Source organism: Tyto alba, unplaced genomic scaffold (assembly GCF_018691265.1).
Source record: "Tyto alba isolate M040663 unplaced genomic scaffold, T.alba_DEE_v4.0 Super-Scaffold_18, whole genome shotgun sequence".
In the NCBI taxonomy this organism is placed as follows: domain Eukaryota; kingdom Metazoa; phylum Chordata; class Aves; order Strigiformes; family Tytonidae; genus Tyto; species Tyto alba.
Window position 1 is genome coordinate 23,006,277 of NW_024881280.1, and position 18,758 is coordinate 23,025,034.

Consider the following 18,758-nt stretch of genomic DNA (forward strand, 5'->3'; position numbering starts at 1 on the left):
TCAGGCGGGGACCCAAGCAAGGTAACTAAAAAAAGTAATGCTATTCTCAGCCATTTACAGACATTATATATAAAAACATTTCTATTTGCAAGCAGCATAAAGGTTAGGTATTATTATGTATCCATACTAATACCAGGGATTATATACCTATGTGGTGGCACATTTGCCCTGCTGGCTCAGGGGCAGTCGAGTTACCCAGTACATAAGGATCAGTCTCACTGTTTAGTTCAGCCAGTGTTTGTGCTTTGAGAAAGGAAATACAGTGTATTTGTCAAGCAGACTGAACACGTGTTGGTGGGGTATTGCTATATTCCTTTTTGGTTTTCTCTATTTTGGATCAGGTGATAATGCATACAAGGCCGTGTGAAAAATCTCCTAGCATTTTGTTGCTTTATTGAGTGGTTTCAGTTTTTCTGAGCATGAAGTCTTCTGTAAGATCAGTAATGGACTTACCACCTTACCTCTTGCATCTCCAGTAAATGCAGCTCTGAACATCCTGTCTGTATAATGTTGCTAGACGAAGTCTGATAGTATCTGTCTTTTATTGCCTCATTAACTTGTGAGCATTAGAACAAGATAAAAATGCCCTAAAGCCTCTTATCTGATGATTGTTGTAACCTTCTGAGTGCCATTAGTTTAAGTTTGCAGTCAAATGCTTCCCCTGAGTATGAGGAGCTCTGATTAAACCTGAAGTGTCCCCAGAGGCTTTTACAGCTGTCGTGGGGCGGTGGCTGCCCCTCTCCGAAAGGAAGAGGGGAGCTGGGGGTCCTGGCGGGGCGGCCCCTCTGCAGACCGCCACGTGGCTGCCCCAGCTGTTCCGCTTTGCCTAATGAATTGTTTTACAAGGAGAGGCTGGATATTGTCATCACAAGCTGCCTTCCCCAGGGACTGAAGCCAGCCTGATAATGACTAATGTTAGTGATAGTAATTGAAGTGTGATGGCTCTCCAGGGACTTGCACACGCGTAGAGCTGTCAGGCACTTGTGGCTGGTACAGTCCCATGAATACCTCAGAAATGCCTTTTAATTGCTTGACTTTCATAACTAGTTCCCATATATCTCCTGCAGAAATATACATTTTATGGGGGGAGGGAAAAAAAAGCTGAGGACTCTGCTATGACCCTTGTTTACACATGTAGTTTACTGCCCTGACGTGTTTCTAATGAGGACGGCTGTGTGTTCTTGCTCACCTCTGGTTTTGGTGTGGATCTGCTTGATGTCTCTGCACAGGCATGTACAATTGATTTCACCTGAACATACCTTTTCTTTTATGTATAAGCTCTGTCTTCTATCATGCCAATACTTGATGTGTGGAGATTGTACTTGATTATAAAATAAGGCAATGACTTTATTTCAGAATATTGAAGGATCACTGGTATTAAATATCATGGAAGTAATGATAGTAATTTACATTTTGTTAGGCATTGGAAACTGGATGTAAAATAGAATAAAAATCTTGTAAAAACATAGCATATCGCTGTGTCCCAACAGGACTGGGGTTTATGACCATGAGTTTTTGGGGGTTTAGGACAAAAGTGACCAATCTATGTGAAACAGTGATTTTTTTTTTTTTTTTTTTTTCTTCTCTGAAAATTTTCTCCTTTAGAAATGCTTTGTTGAATATAGCAGTGGGCTTGAGATAAAATTAGCTGTAATGGAGAATCATATTCCTGACTTCCAGGATAGCCTTTTTGTGCGTGGTGGGTGTTTTTTGGTTGTTTGGGGTTAGCTTTTTTTTTTAAGTGCTATGTTGGGATTGGCAGATGAAACTGCCTGGGTTAAACTAATGTTTTCTGCAAGTAATAGCACAGATCACAACATTGTATCAATTCAGGAAACAACTTTTAATGGGACCATGAGAACTGCTATATTAGACCCGTACTCTTGTAATTTCTTGCCCGGACAGTGGACTTTGTCAGTGTGAAGAGCTACTTGCTGTTCTGCACAACTGCAGAGGAGCAGGCAAAGGGAGGTTTCTGGCCATCCCACCCCAACAGCAGTTGGTATATTCCCTGAAACGTGGCGCTTCTATAGCTTCATCTATTGAAAATATACCTATTTCTACATTTTATGTAATACTTCTTCAGGATCTTGTTAAATTTAACAATATAATGTCATACAATTTTTAATTAAACAGCTAATAAACGTGAGTGCATGAAAGCTTACATTTCCCTCCCAGCTATATCCCTTAGTCTCATAAAGTAAGACTTCATCTGCTTGCAAATTTTGCTTTGCCTTTATTTGCTCTTATAGATTTCTTTAGACTGATTTCATTATTGTTCCTCTGGGGTTTTTTTATTCATTTCTATACAGTTTGTTTTCATTAAACAAATCTAACTTTAATGGCTATAAAAGGGGTTCTTATGTACAAATTAATTGGATCTGGTGTGATATTGTTGTACTGGACTGAGAGCTCTTGTGGCTTCGCTACTTATAAGGCTGGTCTTTTCTGAGAGTCTATAAAGTGAAAATAACAGGTCTCCTCTGTTTCAGTGCTGGCTTGGACAGAGGAAGAGTGAAATTCATGTTGCTACTACTTGAGGAAGCTGTGAGGAGGGAATGGGTTTAGTCACAAACCTGAGTGACCAAGAGGGAGAGCTTGGAAAAGACTTAGGAAAGGGGAGACCTTGCCAAATGGAAAACATTTTCTTCATCCTGGTTGTTGAAGGTGCTTGGAAGTGTATATTTACCAGATACCTACCAATTGCATAAAATGGAGAGATAAAAGGATAGACTGGCTGGAGGCACAGATTTTGATAGTAAATTGATCATGAGACTATGAAACAGATGTACAAGGTTGGACGATAAGACAGAAATGTGCAGGGAGGGGAAGGGAATGAACCTAATTTTTTTGGACAGTGTCTCATTTTGGGTTCATTTCTGCTTTTAAATGACTCAGTTCAGCCCACTCTGAAGTCAATGTGAAACTTAATAAATTCAGGACAAGTTAAAATAGATCATATTAATTCATTCCACCCACTTCATGGATTTAAGTGTTGGAAACGGTGTTTTGTTGCTCTTGTTTGTATCTTACTCTGTAAGTGTAGGTCTATCTGGTTTCAGACCTAGGGGCAATCTTCTGAGAAGACTAAAATTTAGAGAGCACTTCTCTCCAACTCTTTCGGAGCATCTTAAAAAGGCACTCTAGGAAATGGAGCCTGTAAATGAGACCCAGCCTGAGCTGTGGGAAAGACGTACAGTTTAGAAGGACACAAGAAAAATTTTCATCATGTGGCTAGGAGGCTTTTTTGAATTAGTTTCTTGCCTGAATTCCCTTGTTTAAAAACTGTCTTTTTTAGAAAAAAAAAAAAAAAATCCTGTTTCACTAAAACAAATCAATGGTGATGGAGAATTTACTGCATACCTATTGCTTACTTTGCTATTAAATCCAACTCTTGATTCTAATGCGAATTTTTCTGGGTGCTGAGGCATTTTGAATTGTCTCTGTTGGTACAGGAGGATTTTGCTGTGGCTTTCCGAGTTCTAGCTAGAGATCAAAAAAGGGTGCTTAATGCCGTTGCCAGCAGAGTAAACATACTACCTCCTCATGATATTCATTGCAAGTTTGTTCTTCACCTCCCCCCCTTCCAGTGAAGTGCTGGCTCTTAGAAATTTATTTTGGTAATAAAACATTACTTTATACTTGCCCATGAAAGCATGTTTGAAGGCTGTTGGTGGATTCTTTAAAGTGTCCAAGAGATTGTTGTTTCCTGAGTACACTGCAAACTCGTATCATAATTAAGCCTGATAAATTAACACATAGAAAGTTAACCACTGGAAGTCACGAGCTTAATTTAGGCTCTTAAAATATGGAAGCAAACTTGTGGTTGGTGTGCTGTAATTCAGTTGTCAGTCCCAAAATTTTATGTATTGATGGGTTTTCGTTCTGAGAAAATGGGTGGGTTTATTCTTTCAGAAATTTTATTCTTGCAGAAATTTTTGTTCACAATGAGGAGGAGAATAAAGTTGTGTGTTGTGTTTACTGCTTTTCACAGTTGTAAGTCTTGACAGTAAAGCTAAAGGATATAGTTCGGTTATCTTCCTGTGATTTATCTTACAACTTTTTACTGTAATTGGGGACATGGGAATAGGAAACTCCATGCTGCGTTAGTAGAGATTTTCAGTTCATAATTTAATTTCAAGGAGATATTTTTACTGATTGATTGCTACACCACATGCGCAAGAGTGGAGGTGATTGAAAGGGGTCTAATAACCCATTAAGCAGATCTTGTTTGTGTGTTGTTTTGAGCATTGTTTTAGTGAAAGCTGGTAAAGCTTATTATAATACAATTTAGCAGAATATATTTTCTGTGTAGAAATTACTTTACATCAAAAGGGCATACTTCCATATGGAGAGCTTTCTGTGCTACAAGGCATATATTCACATACTTTTTTAAACTCCTCAAAGTGTCAATTATTTTGGTGTCAATATACACTATAATGTAAAATCTGGCTTTCCAGATATTTAGTGATGTTTTCCAAATATCTGTATTATAAATAAGTTTCTCTTTTAAGTCCTTGCTCAATGACTCTGAAAACTATTGTTACATTTTCAAGCTTTCAAGATTCAGCAGAAATTCAACAAATACTAGCTCTCATTTTCTTCAGATTAAAATGTGACTTTTGTTTTCTCACTTGAGGGTCTAATCTCTGTTCTGCTGAACCATGTAAAATCAGGTTTGATCAGTAGCTGGAGGGGAATCCGTGAACAGCCCAGGTGTTGCAGTAAGCAGTGTTGGTGCCCTTCTCCTCGGGGTGGGTTGCTGAACTGTTATCCTGTGGTAGCTCTAGAGGGCTCTCTGCTGTTGGAAACGTTACATTTCCAATGAGTTATATGACAAAGGTCTTAATAACCTGTTGGTCGCTGAAGAACTCATAACACTCTTTTTGCAAATGCTGACCTCATTGTTATCAGCAAAATACAGCATATGCAATTATAATTAATTTTCTCCAGTGTCAATTAGAGATTCTCATTTTTATTCTGAACTGTGTTCTGCTCTGTGTGTAAATGCTCCCACTTAAGTTTCAGCATTTAAGTAGTGTAGGAAGTTAATTTTTGTGTAGGCAGTTGGCGAATTTCCTTGTGTAAGTCACTAGAAGTATAATGTTATCAGCACTGACTGTATGTGCAAGAAGGACAGGAAATAATTATACTAGCCTTAATTGTAACTATGCAGTTTGTTACTGTAATAACCTTACAAGTACATGCACGTTGTTACGGGTGCGTTAGAAATAAATGTGTAAAATGGATGACTAGATGAGACATGATGAAAGTATGAACAGTAATTTTCAGCAGATTAATAGGCATTTGTCACCAAGGTGTATCAAGTGGCATTTAGAAAGGAAGGAATACCTGTATAATACTTCTGTTTTTCATTTCCAAACCCTGCCTTTGGGTGTTACACAGAGACATGAATCTCAATGCTGCCTTGGTGGATTTGCAGTATCATGCTGGGTTTGGCTGGGTATTCTGTATCAGACTTGGTTACATTAAAACAATTCAAAATAGTTTTAAATGAGTCAAGCAGTTAAAGATTATAATACTGTGTTCTTTCCCTTAATACTAAATTCTATTCTCTTGCAGTTTTGTAGGTTTGTTTTTCCATATACATGGTTTTGTGCTGACAGTGCATTGCACAAGGGAAGCTGATGGCTTGGGAAGCTAACTGGTGACATTTGGGGGAGCTGACACACAGATAAGAATGCAAAGCAGTTGGGTAGGTAAGACCTTTCGTTGGGTGTATGCACTAACATAACCAGCAGCGTGTAATTATTTCAGCACAAATGCTGATGTCTTAAACACAGCCAAGGAAGAAACATTTGCTGACATGAATAACAAAAGTTTGCATCTCCTGGAGCAATTGTCTTTGGTTTCAGAAAGCCAGTGCTGCACTGCTTTCACTTGGTTGTGTTTTGAAAGCTATGAAGACTAGAGATAACATCTGTGAAAACTAGAAATAACTGCATTGCAATTACAACTTATATTCTCCAACACAGCATGGGTTGGACGTCTGTTATGGATGGTACTGCAGTTTTTTGCATGATAAGGAGCTCATGTATTGAGGGAGTGAAAATACTGTTGAGTTTGATTCTCGGTGAGCTCCCAGTAAGAACATGTGCGAGTGTTCTGCTTTACCTGCTCCGTGGTGAGTTCTGTCTTGTGTACTCTGCAAAGCCCTCGCCTGAAATCACCGTTGTGAATTTACTGCTGAAGGGGGAAAAGGTGAAGTATGGCTAGATTCAAGAAGGGAGCAGGTTGTTTTATTTTCATTGGTAGCATTGGCAGTTCCCCAAGCAATGAGGGCTGGAGAAACTGGCTGTTGAAAGCCACATCTTGATTAGATGTTTGGGCCTGTTGTAAAAACCTGTGATGTCTGTTGGTTGTACCAGTGTGGAAATCTTCCTTATGCAGTGGAGGAAAGGTATTGAGAAATCTTTCCTGTAAGTTCTTTTTTTTTCCTTCTAGGAGCTACTTTTCATACAAAGAAAAATAAACTGAATTACTCTTGTCTGTGTAAAACAGAAACTAATAACAGTTAAGCTATTGATTACTTTTTTGGGTGGTGAAAAAATGCTTCTTCCAGGATTCATTTCCCCATACCACCCCTGACTTCAGACACCTGCAACACATGAGTTCTGGCTGTAGATGAATTTGAATGCTCATTCCTCCTAGCATTTTGGATGTATTTATTACATGTACTACAACTTTTCATGTCTGACCACTGTAATTTGAGAGGAAATCATATATTTTTTATTTAAGGGTATGGATTGTACTAGTTTAGTTGAAGTGGGGATTTTATATTAGTTTGAATATACTAATGAAATTTTTGCATAATGAGATCTTAAGCAAATTAAAACCTTATATGCAGCTATTGAGTCTGTGCTTGTAAATTCAGAGGGTAAACATCAGTGTAGCCAGTTTTAAACTACATTATATTTTGGATTGTTACTTGAAATGTATTTTCAAGTAATTGTGATTGAACTAAAATAATTTCTGTGAGATACAATACTGTGGAGTGGCATCTGCATCCTCCGGTATTTATGCTTTGATTTATTAGTTTTGAATACTTTAGTTAATCAGATCAGAGTGCTGAAGTCAGTGGACAAAATGGCTCATAACAGCATCTCGCAGTTAGTGTTATAGAAATGCTCTCAAGATGTTTAAACTTGCTTCTCTCTATATTGCATATAATACTGTACATTGTTAAACCCTATCAGTTTTGAGATCTAAATAATTTAGGAAAAAAAAAAAAACAAAAACATTTTTGGCTATTGCATCTGCCTAAGAGACATTCTCTTTGTTTGAAGGATTTAAAAATAAAATCCCTATGTTTACTTCTGAGTTGAACTGTTCCAAAAGGTCAATAAATGTAGAGGGGGATACAGTGAAGTTACTTGGCGTGAATTTGTATGCAGATGAAAAAGGAAATAAACATTTTCTATAGTCTTCCATTCCTAGTTGTTTTATGATTAAGTAACAATGGTGGGTAAAATTCAGGTAAGTATGAGTTTCAGAGATCACTACGCAACTGAAAGGGGTGAAAAGAAAGTGTTTTCTGCCAGTGGTGGTCTTGAACCTTCAGAGGCCTGTGTATATGCTTTGTGTTATCTGAAGTTGTATCCTAATTGCCTTAAGATGTATGAAGTGCATATATAAGTCTTTTCACTTCTGGGTCTGCTTTTTACAGAGTACTCCATTTCTCTGTTTAAAACAATAGAGAAGTGACTTTTTTTTTTTGTTAGCCATTTTCACTTTCCAGTAATCCAGCAGCATTACTGAGCTGCTGTGTCTTAGTTTGAAAGTACAGTGGCAGTGTTTGTTGCGTTTTAAAACCAGTTCAGTTGAAATTATTGTAGCAAAAATAATTTAAAGGTTGTAGCAGTCTGCAGTTTTCAAAAATCTGACCTTCATATGTAAATATGTATATTAGTGTTACCTGGAAGTTGTTTTCAGTACTATACTGAATGTTTTATTGAAACTTTTTAAAATGCCTTTTTTTTTTTTTTTTTTTTGTTTTTAATATTTTGACCCCGTTTCACCACATCACTTGCTCTGCTTAGGGAACTTTTCAGCCAGTCCACACCCTGAGCCATCAAGACGGTAATTCTCTAGTTGCAGTGGGTGGCAATGCCTACTCTCTGAAGAGCTTGCTTGTGAATGCTTGTATGAGGTTCTGGCCCAAAATCTATTGATTACGCTAGGGTTACCATAGTGCATTTCCTGGGCTGAAGTTGCAAGGTCCCCAGTCTCTGGGTTGCCTGCTGCTTCCCTGTTAGAATTCAGTGTGCCAGACCCATGGCACCCCTGTCTTTCATGAATGGAATTCAAAAAGACACTTACATTTCCATAAATAAATTAGGAATTCAGTGGCTTCTTCCGGCTAATCAGGGTAGGCTGATAAACCTTGCTAGCTGTTTAATAAATGAATTGTGACTGATTACCTATTAATATGGACGCCTCAGGAATTCACCCTGGGGGAAGCAGAGCAGTGAAATAGAGAGGGGCATGGCCCCCTGGGAAATCAGGGCTTCATGTTTGCAGCTTAAATATCTCTGTGAAGTATCAATAAGGAGGTAATTGAATTTTGAACACAAACATGAGCGCCGGATGGATGAAGGAGAGGGGGGCCTCTGATCATCTCTTCATGCCCCTTCATACTCCCCTCCCCTTTTCCTTAGAGACCACTCTAGTGAAGATAGATGCTAAATCCATTAAATAAAGATTAGACCCTGTCGTGGTAGAAAATGGCAGCTTAGCTAGATCCCTGGGCAAATTGGGACCTTTAGCAATACTGAAAATTAAAATATACATTTTTAACAAGTGTGCTGTCGACACAGTAATAATGACTGTGTGGCTTGTGGGGTTTGCTCACCTTTCAGATCTGCTTTTGTTTGGTTATATCACTTGCTCTTGTTTTGAAACCAGCCTGCCTAGTGTCTCTGAAGCAGAGAAGACTTAGGGGAAGGAAGTTTTTTTTTTTTTTGCCACCTTGCTTTCTGTGTTAGGCACTTTTTCTTGGCTCTTACGCCTGCAATAGTATAGAAGATCAGTATTCTTGTATTTGAATAGGGAAATAATTAACTTTGGCTCCACCATGCTCTGTGACATGTCCTGAAAAGTAGTTGGAAATAGTCAAGAGGAAGCATAAAGATTATATTGGAGAGTGAAATGTAAATGTGATCGGTCTTTTTTAAAATGGGTTTTATTATCTACGCACATGGCTTTATTTTTTTATTTATTCCAGATCAATTTTTCTGAGTTTTACCATTATGGGAAAGATTAGTATAGGGGCATGCATTGTAAAATGTCAGTGTTCTTTCTTGTAGTGCCATGAATTGTAGAAACTTGCCTGAAGTGGCCTTTAATGGGTGACAGTCTTCCTTTATAAGACTGTGCTAGACATAGAATAAGATTAGGCCTTCTTCACAGCTTTACATGCCCTGTCCTCTGTTGCAGAAAGTCAGCAGATCCTCCTGGGTTTTGCAGGCAGAACCTCATCTGCCTATACACTAGGGGACTAACTGCCATACTAGAGTTTGCTTCTCTTTTTCCAAGTAAGTTCATTCTGCAGAAAAAAAATCCAAAATTGTTTCTGTTTAATGTTTTTTAACAAGAAATTAACCTCAATTATTGTGTTTCTGGGGAAAATTGCTGCAAGGAGCAATTTTTAGAAATTTTTCTTTTTATTCTAGATAGGTTTGAGAATGCAAAGAGAAAAAAAAGGGTTTGTGTTTTGATGAATTATAGTGGATTGACACAGGAGTAACATGGGGACTTCTGTCTGTTCTTCCATGACATGTCCCTGATAACACCACTTTCCTCTTTTTGGACTCCTCAAATTTTAGCAGTCATATCTGGAAAACCCTTGATGTTGCATCTTCAGCTTCAGCTGCTAACTGAACCCAGCACCATCATCTTTGATTTAGAAAGAATAAAAGTAAATATTAAGTGTAAAAAAATTATTAATATACATGGGTCCATCCCAAAGACAGTAAAGAGTGCACCAGGAATATCTTGGCTTTCATCAACTCAGAGCTGCTGCAGATGTGGAGAAGGTTTTCCATCTGTGTCCCAAACTATCATCTGCTTCCATATCCTAGCAGTTTACTCATTTGTCTTTTGTCAGAGGGTTTTTGTGTTAGGAATACCTGTATTCTTTCATCCAGCCATGCTTCTAGCAAGGCAAAAGTTTTCTAAGCTGGCTTAGCCTCAAGGATTCTCTTTCATGGTGTTGGCATCAAGTTGAAAATGAAGAGGTACCATCCCTTAACCAAAGTGAGGTAATTGATTGTGTACATGCTGTAGCGTGTCTCCAGAAGCAGGAAGATCCCAAGCCTCCCTTGGTAAAGGCAGATCACAGCATTGGGTTTACCTTTGGCCAAGTATGTTGATTATGGACTCTTTCTTTCTTGGGACTTCCTGGCCTTTGTCCCCTTGCAAGGGGACAGTTCCTCTCCTGAGCTACACCCTCTCTCTTCATTTCTCAGTCTTCTATTTGTAACCCATCTAATTTCCTTTAATCTTAGCTGCCCCCTTTCAAAGAAGGCACCAGTACCTTGACAGCCTATGTCCTTGTTTGTCTCATGCTATTGGCATCCTTAGCCTTACTGTATCACCTGTCCTCTGCCTATTTTGGAGATTTTTCTGCTTGCTTTTCCCTGCATGTAAACTTAGACTGATTTTCTAGCTCAGGACTCTTCCTTTGTGTATCCTGAATTAAAAAGAAGACTCTTGCTAGTTTGCTTTCAGAAGAACCTACAGAACAGACATGTGCCAGGAGCCTCACAAGCTTATGGCTTTCCACATATTAAGGCACTTAGTGATGCAGTATTTTAATTAAATTAACAAGAATTCGTAAATTGTAGATAGACAGATTTTCCAGATCATCTCAATATGAGCTTTTAGAGTGATCAACACTCTGCTAGTGTTTAATCCATCAGACTGCCATATGGAGTGTTGAAGAACAGAAGATCTGTTTATTAACAATTGTTGTTTTTTCACGTCAGCAAGTATGATTTTCGTATTTGAGGACCTGGGAGTGCAATCTGTTGCTGCATCTCACATATTAATTATATCAACCTCATGCCAGACTCTATTTCATGTCTATCCCTCTTTTTTACTGAATCCGTGTGATCTAATAGACTGTCTAAATAGCACGAGTGACCAAGAGCGTCATTCCACCAGAGTTTCCAGAAGTTCTTTGGTTACACTACCATAAAATGATTGTGTCCAGCTGTCCTTTATGAGAAATTATAGATATCTGCAGCATCAGTGGTTTCTGCAAACAGTTGAGACACATATTTAATGAAGCTTTGCAATTTGAACAACCAGAATATAAATTATAATTCACAAAAGTCAGAAAGTTGTTCCTCATCTTCAAGATCCATCCAACCTTTTATTCACTCTGTATTGATAAATACCTGTCCTCAAATTCTAAGATATTTTCTGTGTTGGACTTCCTCAGCAACAGAAGTTACCTGTCTCTTCAGAATAGTGGTCTGTTCCATTTTGTGACATGTAAGTCTGTTTCTACTCCTTTAGCTGAGTGAACACTGCCAGTTGTTGGTCTGTCTAGTGGGAAAAATACTCTTTAGACAAGAGGGAAAAACCTTCTTGTCTTGTGACTTTTTTATTGCTGTCTTCAGAAAGAAGTATTAGCCATTCTAGAGTGAGAGATGAGATGGGCCCAGTGCAGAAATATGTTTTGCAACTTAAGCATCAGGCTGTTTTCATCAAATTTCATTTAAGATATTTTCCTCCGTCAGAACCCTCTGAATTCTCAGCAGGGGTAACATGCAGGCATTTTTACACATCCAGATGTTTTCATAACTACTGGCTTGTTTGCTTTCTTGGATACGTTGACAGAGCATGGGGAATAAAACATGCTTATTAAGACAACTTAAATTTTGATCTCCGTTTAGGTATGGTATGAAGAGGAGGGAACAGTTGGTATGTGTTGATGATGATAGATGGAAAACAGTGGTTTCTCACCTTTACTAGAGTTGTCCATCTTATCCAGCAGATGGCATTGAAAATGTACGTGCTGCTCTCTCTTCTTGCTAAGCAGTGCCTTAACTGGAATCTGAAATCCTACAGGCTGTACTCCTCCCTTTGGTGCATAGCTGCAGATCACTTCCTAATGAGGATTTTGAGTGCCCCCTGTCTGGTGGGTAAAACAAAAGCCAACACATCGGTGGATTAGCAAGAAAGGAATTTAAGGCTGGTGTGCTCTACCCTGTAAAAAAATCCATTTTCAGGATTTCAGGGTATTCCTTTAAACATATAGCATCTGGGCAAGCCCTAGTAGTAGTCTTCTCTTTCCTGACTTTGTCTGTCTGTCCATCTGCTTGTCTGCCAGTCATCTTGGTATTTGCCATGTGAGCAAATAAGCAGTCATCTTTCAATAAGCTCATCATCAAAGGCAGCATCAAGTGCTCATCTTTTTGAGCAGTCCTGTGGTGCTCACTAGATCAGATCTGCTGCTGGATTCCCAGAGCGGGCACAAGTTCATCAAGCCAGTGGCAGCATCTGTCCCAGTGAAGGGCATCTCTTAGGCTGGTGACAGTAGGAGTTTATAGGCCCTTTGCCTGTGGGTCACTGGGAGGAGGAGAGATTGTGGATGTTGATGATATTTACAGTGGGTATCACTTAGCTTCTAATTAAATCATGAGGACAGTGGGATGTAGATGTAGCATAATGATTCAAATGGTAACTGGCTATAGAAATAAAGCTGAGAAGTGAAAAATCTTTACTATGCATGAAGAGAATGAGAGTTCTGTATTACTTTGTTTCCTGTCTTTTCTGTATTCTTTTATCTTTACTCTTTTTTTTTTTTTTTTTCAGTAAATACGCTGTTTAACCACATACTTTGGTATTGTGTCAAAACAACTTTTCTGTTCATGTTTTTTTTTTTTTTTTTGGTGATTTATCTCATATATTGCATCCAGTAACAGAAAGACAACAGACACTTCCAGTCTGTCAAGAATGCAAATTACTATGAGCAATTATGATGTTTTCTAAGAAACTCGATTCCTTACACACTTTGGAGTCATATTCTGTAAACATCCAGGGAGCCAGCTCATCCTTCCTCCACCTGCTATACAGTATGTATAGAAATCTTGATAACTGTTAAGATGATGTGTTCTGAGTGTGATACTTTTCTGTGTTGTCTCATTTAATTGTGTACCTCTGTCTGTATTTACATAGTGTCTCCTAAGCTGCTTAGGGCAGAAATAACTTGTCCCATGTTTGCGTACCATGTAGCAAAGTCGATACTTGATGAACAACAAGAACTTCCAGGCATCAAATAATTATTCAAGATGTACATCAGTGTTGCTAGCCAGCTGCATTTATTTAAAAGTATTTGTCAAGCCAGCATCCTGGCTGTTTTCTTTTTGTTGACACTTTGTTGAACGTGTTAGCTTCCTCTACTTTGGCATTACATGTCCTAACAGCAGATATGTATGGCAGAAACTTTGTGAAGTATTTCTTGAAGGGATTTGGTGACATATAAACAGTCTTTTGCAGGAGTGTTCAAGGCTCTTTTGACCCACTGCTTAAGAAAGCAGTTCTAGGAAGTGCCACAAAAAGATATGCCTGACATTTGGGACCAGTGTCTGCAGCTGTTACCTTTTGACACCTACCTGGACTCTCCTAATCAGAAATAGAATCACTCTGAGCTGTGCATGCAGTCAGATCTTAAGCAGAACTGCTGGTTTGGAGGCATTTATATTTTTCTGTAGATTTATATGAGGTTCTCAACTTAGACATCTCAGTCTGGAACCTTAATTTAGTTGGCATGGATCTAAGCCTTGGATCTAAAACACTGTTCATGAGATTAAAACAGAATTTCCTTGTTTCATAGTAATTCTGTTCCCTCAGTCTTGGAACTTGACAGAGAAAGATATATACCAATTCATGGGTGGGGGGAACTTGAGGGATAGATGGAGAAATCAGACAGCAGGAGTGACTGCATTAGGAATAGAAACCAGGTTTCTATTTGCAGGCTAAAATGCTGTCTACTGGGTCATTCCAGCCCACTAATTATCTATCAATAAGTATCAAGGAAAACTTCACCTATAAGTAACACAACTCTTGATATATTGAAATAATGCTTTCTGACACCAAAATAGTATGGTTCAGAACTATTATCAGAAACAGAACAGACTTGAAGTTCAAATGTGGCAATAATTAGTCACAGCCTTGATTTTTCTTCTGTTATGAAATGTAAGGGAAGGAGTGGAGTAAGATTTGTTCTCTGAACCTTCATTTTCTGTATAAATTGCAGGTTGCTTATAGGGCCATACTATCTTTAAATGTTTTATGTCATGTATGTAAATAGCAAAATCTTTTTTTCACAAAGTAATAAAGTAATTGTAATTTGCTGTTGCTTCTAGTTAGGTAAGTATGAGAAAGTTAAATGAAGTGTGATCTGCACATGCATGTGGAACTACAAAGCTTTAGTTAAACTACACTGCTGTAGTTTTTTTCCTTAATAAAGTTTTATCAATTTGGTAGGTTTGTAAAGAGTACATTTCAAAATAAGTTGAATTGGATAGAAGGTGGTGACACAAGGATGTGTACTTGGGCCCACTTCACTTTATAGCTCATTATACCTGGACTGATAAGAATAGTTAGCAATGCTAAAGTTGTTCCAATATTCTGTATGTTGGGTTTTTTTAATAGGATTTTGATGTTTCTGAACTAAAAACTTGTTGTTTGGCAGAATTTTCATGACAAATCTCTGAACTTGCTGGAGAATTTAGTTACACAAAGTAATTGGGAGCTTGCTTGCAGTTGGTGAATGTAGCAGCATTTAACCGTGTTTTGCATATACCACTGGAGCCTCCTGGGATGGTCCAGAACAGCAAGGTGGAAGCACAGTCTCCAGCATGGTGAAGCAGAGTGGATTGTTCTACCCCTGTATGTCTTCAGGCTTGAGTGAATCTCCAAGACACAGCAAGTTATCGTGCTGTTTCCCTCCTCTTCTGCTTGACTTGAATAATTGTTAGTGCTTTACAACCTATATTTCTGCATAAGGTTTCATAATCTTTTCCCAGAAAGGAAGTAAGTTTCATTCTCTCTTTTGTAACTTCAGATACTCTGTCATTTCCGGCAGTCTTTTGGTAGGAATAATTTTGAGACAGTGTGAAATACACCATTCACTTCTAGAGAGCTGCTTATAAATCAAGGGATTTCTTCATGAGAATGTGAAAAAACGTGGATCTCTCTAATTTTGAAAGGTAGTGCAGTTGTTATTTTACATCTCTACAATTGAGAAGATAAATTGAAAATTCCTATTGACTCACAACCCTGAAAAGAATAAGAAAGGGGGAATTCAGAAAAAAATAATGGAAGCCAGTGAGATTAAAAGTAGCAAAAAGGAATGCTTTTTACACAATGAATAATTTGATGTGGAACTTTCTGCCACGCTGGGATTTTTTTTTTTCTTTTTAGACCAAGTACTTAGCTATTGAAAAGGAATCAGGCAATTAAATGGAAGATGAGAACATTTCTAGTTAAGCAGAATAAAATCTAAAATGAAGTAGGAAATATCAACTGCTTCAGGATATAAAACAAGCACTTAAGAAGAGGAGGAATCTTTCAGAGATGATTATTCCATATGTCTTCATAATGGGGTTCCTTGCTTTTTTTCTTCTGTGATGCTTCTGATATTGGGTGCAGTTAGGCAGGATACCTTACTGGGTAGATCACTGATCTGCCCTGCTTTATAAATTCCAGTGTTCATTTACAGTTTTTATGACTGCAGACCTGACAGATTCTTGTTTATAACATAGAAATGTTACATGTACAAATAACATTTCTACGATCTTAGCGACTAGTCTTAGATCCTATCTACTGATAGGATTTTACATACAAGATTTTAGTCAGTGTTACAGAATGTAAATTCAGAGCATGTTCTGAGTTACATCTCTAGAGATAACATTATTATTAAACCTTTTTGAGGGTGTCCCTGGTGGCAGCTCCATAGAGCAGGTGGCCTGCATGGCACAAGCACACAGGGAGTCAGGAGCCTGTGTCTTATCAGAGCATATAATCTAAAAATCACTCAGCCTGTTTCTCTCTCTTGGGGAGATGACGACGATGACACAGGACTCTTATGGTAAAAACTAATTGTTAACCTGCAGAAGACGTCATTCAACACAAATCCCAACAGAAAAGGGCTGGGTGATGGATGTTTCTGGGTAGCAGGCCAAGCTGTCATTCAATTTTCAACAGATAGTTTTCTGAGTTGCTCAAGATTTTCATGGCTAGTACCTGGCTTACTTGAAAATAGAGAGCATATTAATTAAAAAAAAAACAAACAAACAAAACAAAACAAAAACACGCTTACAATTTCTCTTTACTAATGTATGCATATAAAACTTGGAGGAGCAAACAGTTAGGGCACAAATGCACTGCCTCTTGACGATGGTGCTCAGGTTTCCTGGAACAATAAGCAAAGCATTGTCTAAGTGGAGGGTTATAGGCTAGGAGACGGTGTTGAACAGAGGTATAGCAATTAGGTAATATCTGGGAAAGGAATGCAGAGTTGCATATGCATCTGTTTGATAGGAGCGTGGCTAGTAGATCAAGGGAAGTGGTTGTCCACCTCTACTCAGCAGTTGTCAGACTGCATTTGCAGTGCCACGTCCAGGGGTGTCCTCCATTCCCTGGCATGACGAAAACATTGGTAAACTGGAGTGAGTTCAGTGGAGGGCCACCAAGATGATCAGGGAACTGGAGCACTTTACCTGTGAACAGAGACCGAGGGAATGGGGCTTGTTCAGCATGAAGAAGAGGTGACTTCACAGGGACCTAATAGCTGCCTGCGAGGAGGTTATTGAGAAGATGGAGTCAGGCTCTGCACAGTGCTGCATGTGGGAGGACAAGAGACAACGGACATAAATTGAAGCAAGAAAGTTTCTGGCTGTATTCAAGAGAAAACTTTTTCAGCATGGAACAGTCAAGTATTGGAAGGATTGCCAAGAGAGACTGAGCAGTCTCCATCCATGGATGTTTTTAAGACTTGACTGGCTAAAGCCCTGAGCAACCTGTCTGTTCTGAACAGAAGGTTGACTGGAGACCTGCCAAGGTCCCGTCAAACCTGAATGATTCTCTGATTCTGTACAATTTTCCTCATGTTATTGTACTGTATACTTTACTTGATCTGTTCTCTTTTCATAGATGAAATTTTCTTCACTTAGTACTTTTTCGTAATGTTCCTCTTCTATTCTGCTGTGCCTTTCTACCTCCAAATATGTCTTATAGTCCCATTCTCACTGGATCATGGAGTCTTCTGGGTTGTTCTGGCTTCCAAAGTTTCTTCAATGCCTCTCAACCCTCAGAGCAATCTCACCAGTCATTAAATCTATGGAGACTCCTCATGGTCATCGCCACCTTCTGCATTAATTTCTGAGCTGTCTTGTAGATGGTTTGCCATCTGCTTTGCTGCAGTGCCTCTATTCTTCATTTCCAGTAATGGATGAAGAACACTAGCTTGCTCATTAAAAGATAGCTATCGTCACTGTATTCAACTTTCATGAGAAGAAATTAATGGTAGACATGACCTCAGACCAGTGGTATGCATAGACTGGGAATAAACATGAAGAGATTTTTGGAAGTAAAAAAGTACCAAAGCTTACATGGATGCTCTCAGTAGACCTTCTGGAGCGAAAAATATTTTGTTTGGTTTGGCTTGGTTTTCTTAGGAATGACAGTTAACTAGTATGCTTTATTTCTGTGTTTCAAGAAACTGGAGTTTCTTCTGACCGCTACTTTTAGGAGATATCTGCAGACTCTGATACCTCTGTATTTCTTGTATTTGAATTGTGTCTTTAACCTATTCTTCAAAATCCACAGGTACTAGAAGTGTGATGGTGTTTATGAAAAATGTTCTTGCATTCCTACATGGGTCTGGGAGGGTTTATTTTTGGGTGCATCTTTTGCTTCTGATCTTACAACTGGGCCTTGCATGGTTGCATTTGAGCTCATTAGTGGCTAAATTGTAATAACTGTAGCAAAGCCTGAATTGATTATATTTTAATATTATTTCCAAACATTCCTGAGTGGTATTACAATTTTGTTATCAAGTAGATCAGATTAAAAGTCGTGATAGTTTCTCTGAGTAACAACAGTTTTCCCGTGATTTTTAACTCTTTCAAATATACAGGTTTTTTCTCTATTCATTTTAAGTTTACTCTAATAGCACTTGCATGCTTTAAAAACTGTAACATTTCTAAATCAGTGCATTTCCTCAGATGTTTTGTGACCAACTAGGTAAAGATGGTTTTGAATTTGCTGAAATCTGTTCTAGACTTTCAAATATTCTTCAGCTCAGGCTATTGTTGCCAAAAGAGGATTGTGGTGGGCAGAGCACATGAAACTAGTCAGTAGTATGAAAAAGCTGTACTAAAGCAACCAGTGAATATACTGGGAAGGATGAGGGTAGAGATAAGTGTAGTCATTAAAGAAAGTGCATTTGGTCTATGTGGAGGAAAGAATAAAATGGAGGCAATTGTGAGGGTTTTCTTCTGCAGCCCACGCACTGCATATTGCTGTTCTTCCATAATTCTGGTTTAACTAAGGTTGAGACTTTGGCCTTGAAACATTGAGATTTCAGTCATTCACTTGTATTTGGTCATACAGACTTTTTACTTGGATTCTTAGAAATTATGGAAGTCGTCTAGGTAATTTAATGTGTTCTATCATTGTACTAATGGAAAAAGGCATCTTGATATTTACGTCATATTGAAATC

At 38.4% G+C, this 18,758-nt stretch overlaps 1 protein-coding gene across 4 annotated transcripts in view; it reads left to right on the top strand.

Moving 5' to 3' along the window:
• The window catches only part of LIN52 (lin-52 DREAM MuvB core complex component), a 66,331-nt gene that overhangs the window by 14,339 nt on the left and 33,234 nt on the right, over positions 1–18,758 (top strand). Inside the window, exon 6 of one of the 4 annotated variants that reach the window (XM_033008647.2) lies at positions 5,584–5,705. The exons of the other annotated variants lie outside the window; for them this stretch is intronic. Within the exon in view, the coding sequence (XP_032864538.1) occupies positions 5,584–5,591 (8 nt within the window). The 3' untranslated portion in view covers positions 5,592–5,705. Of the gene's footprint in view, positions 1–5,583; positions 5,706–18,758 lie in introns of those variants that run through there. 4 annotated transcript variants of the gene reach the window in all.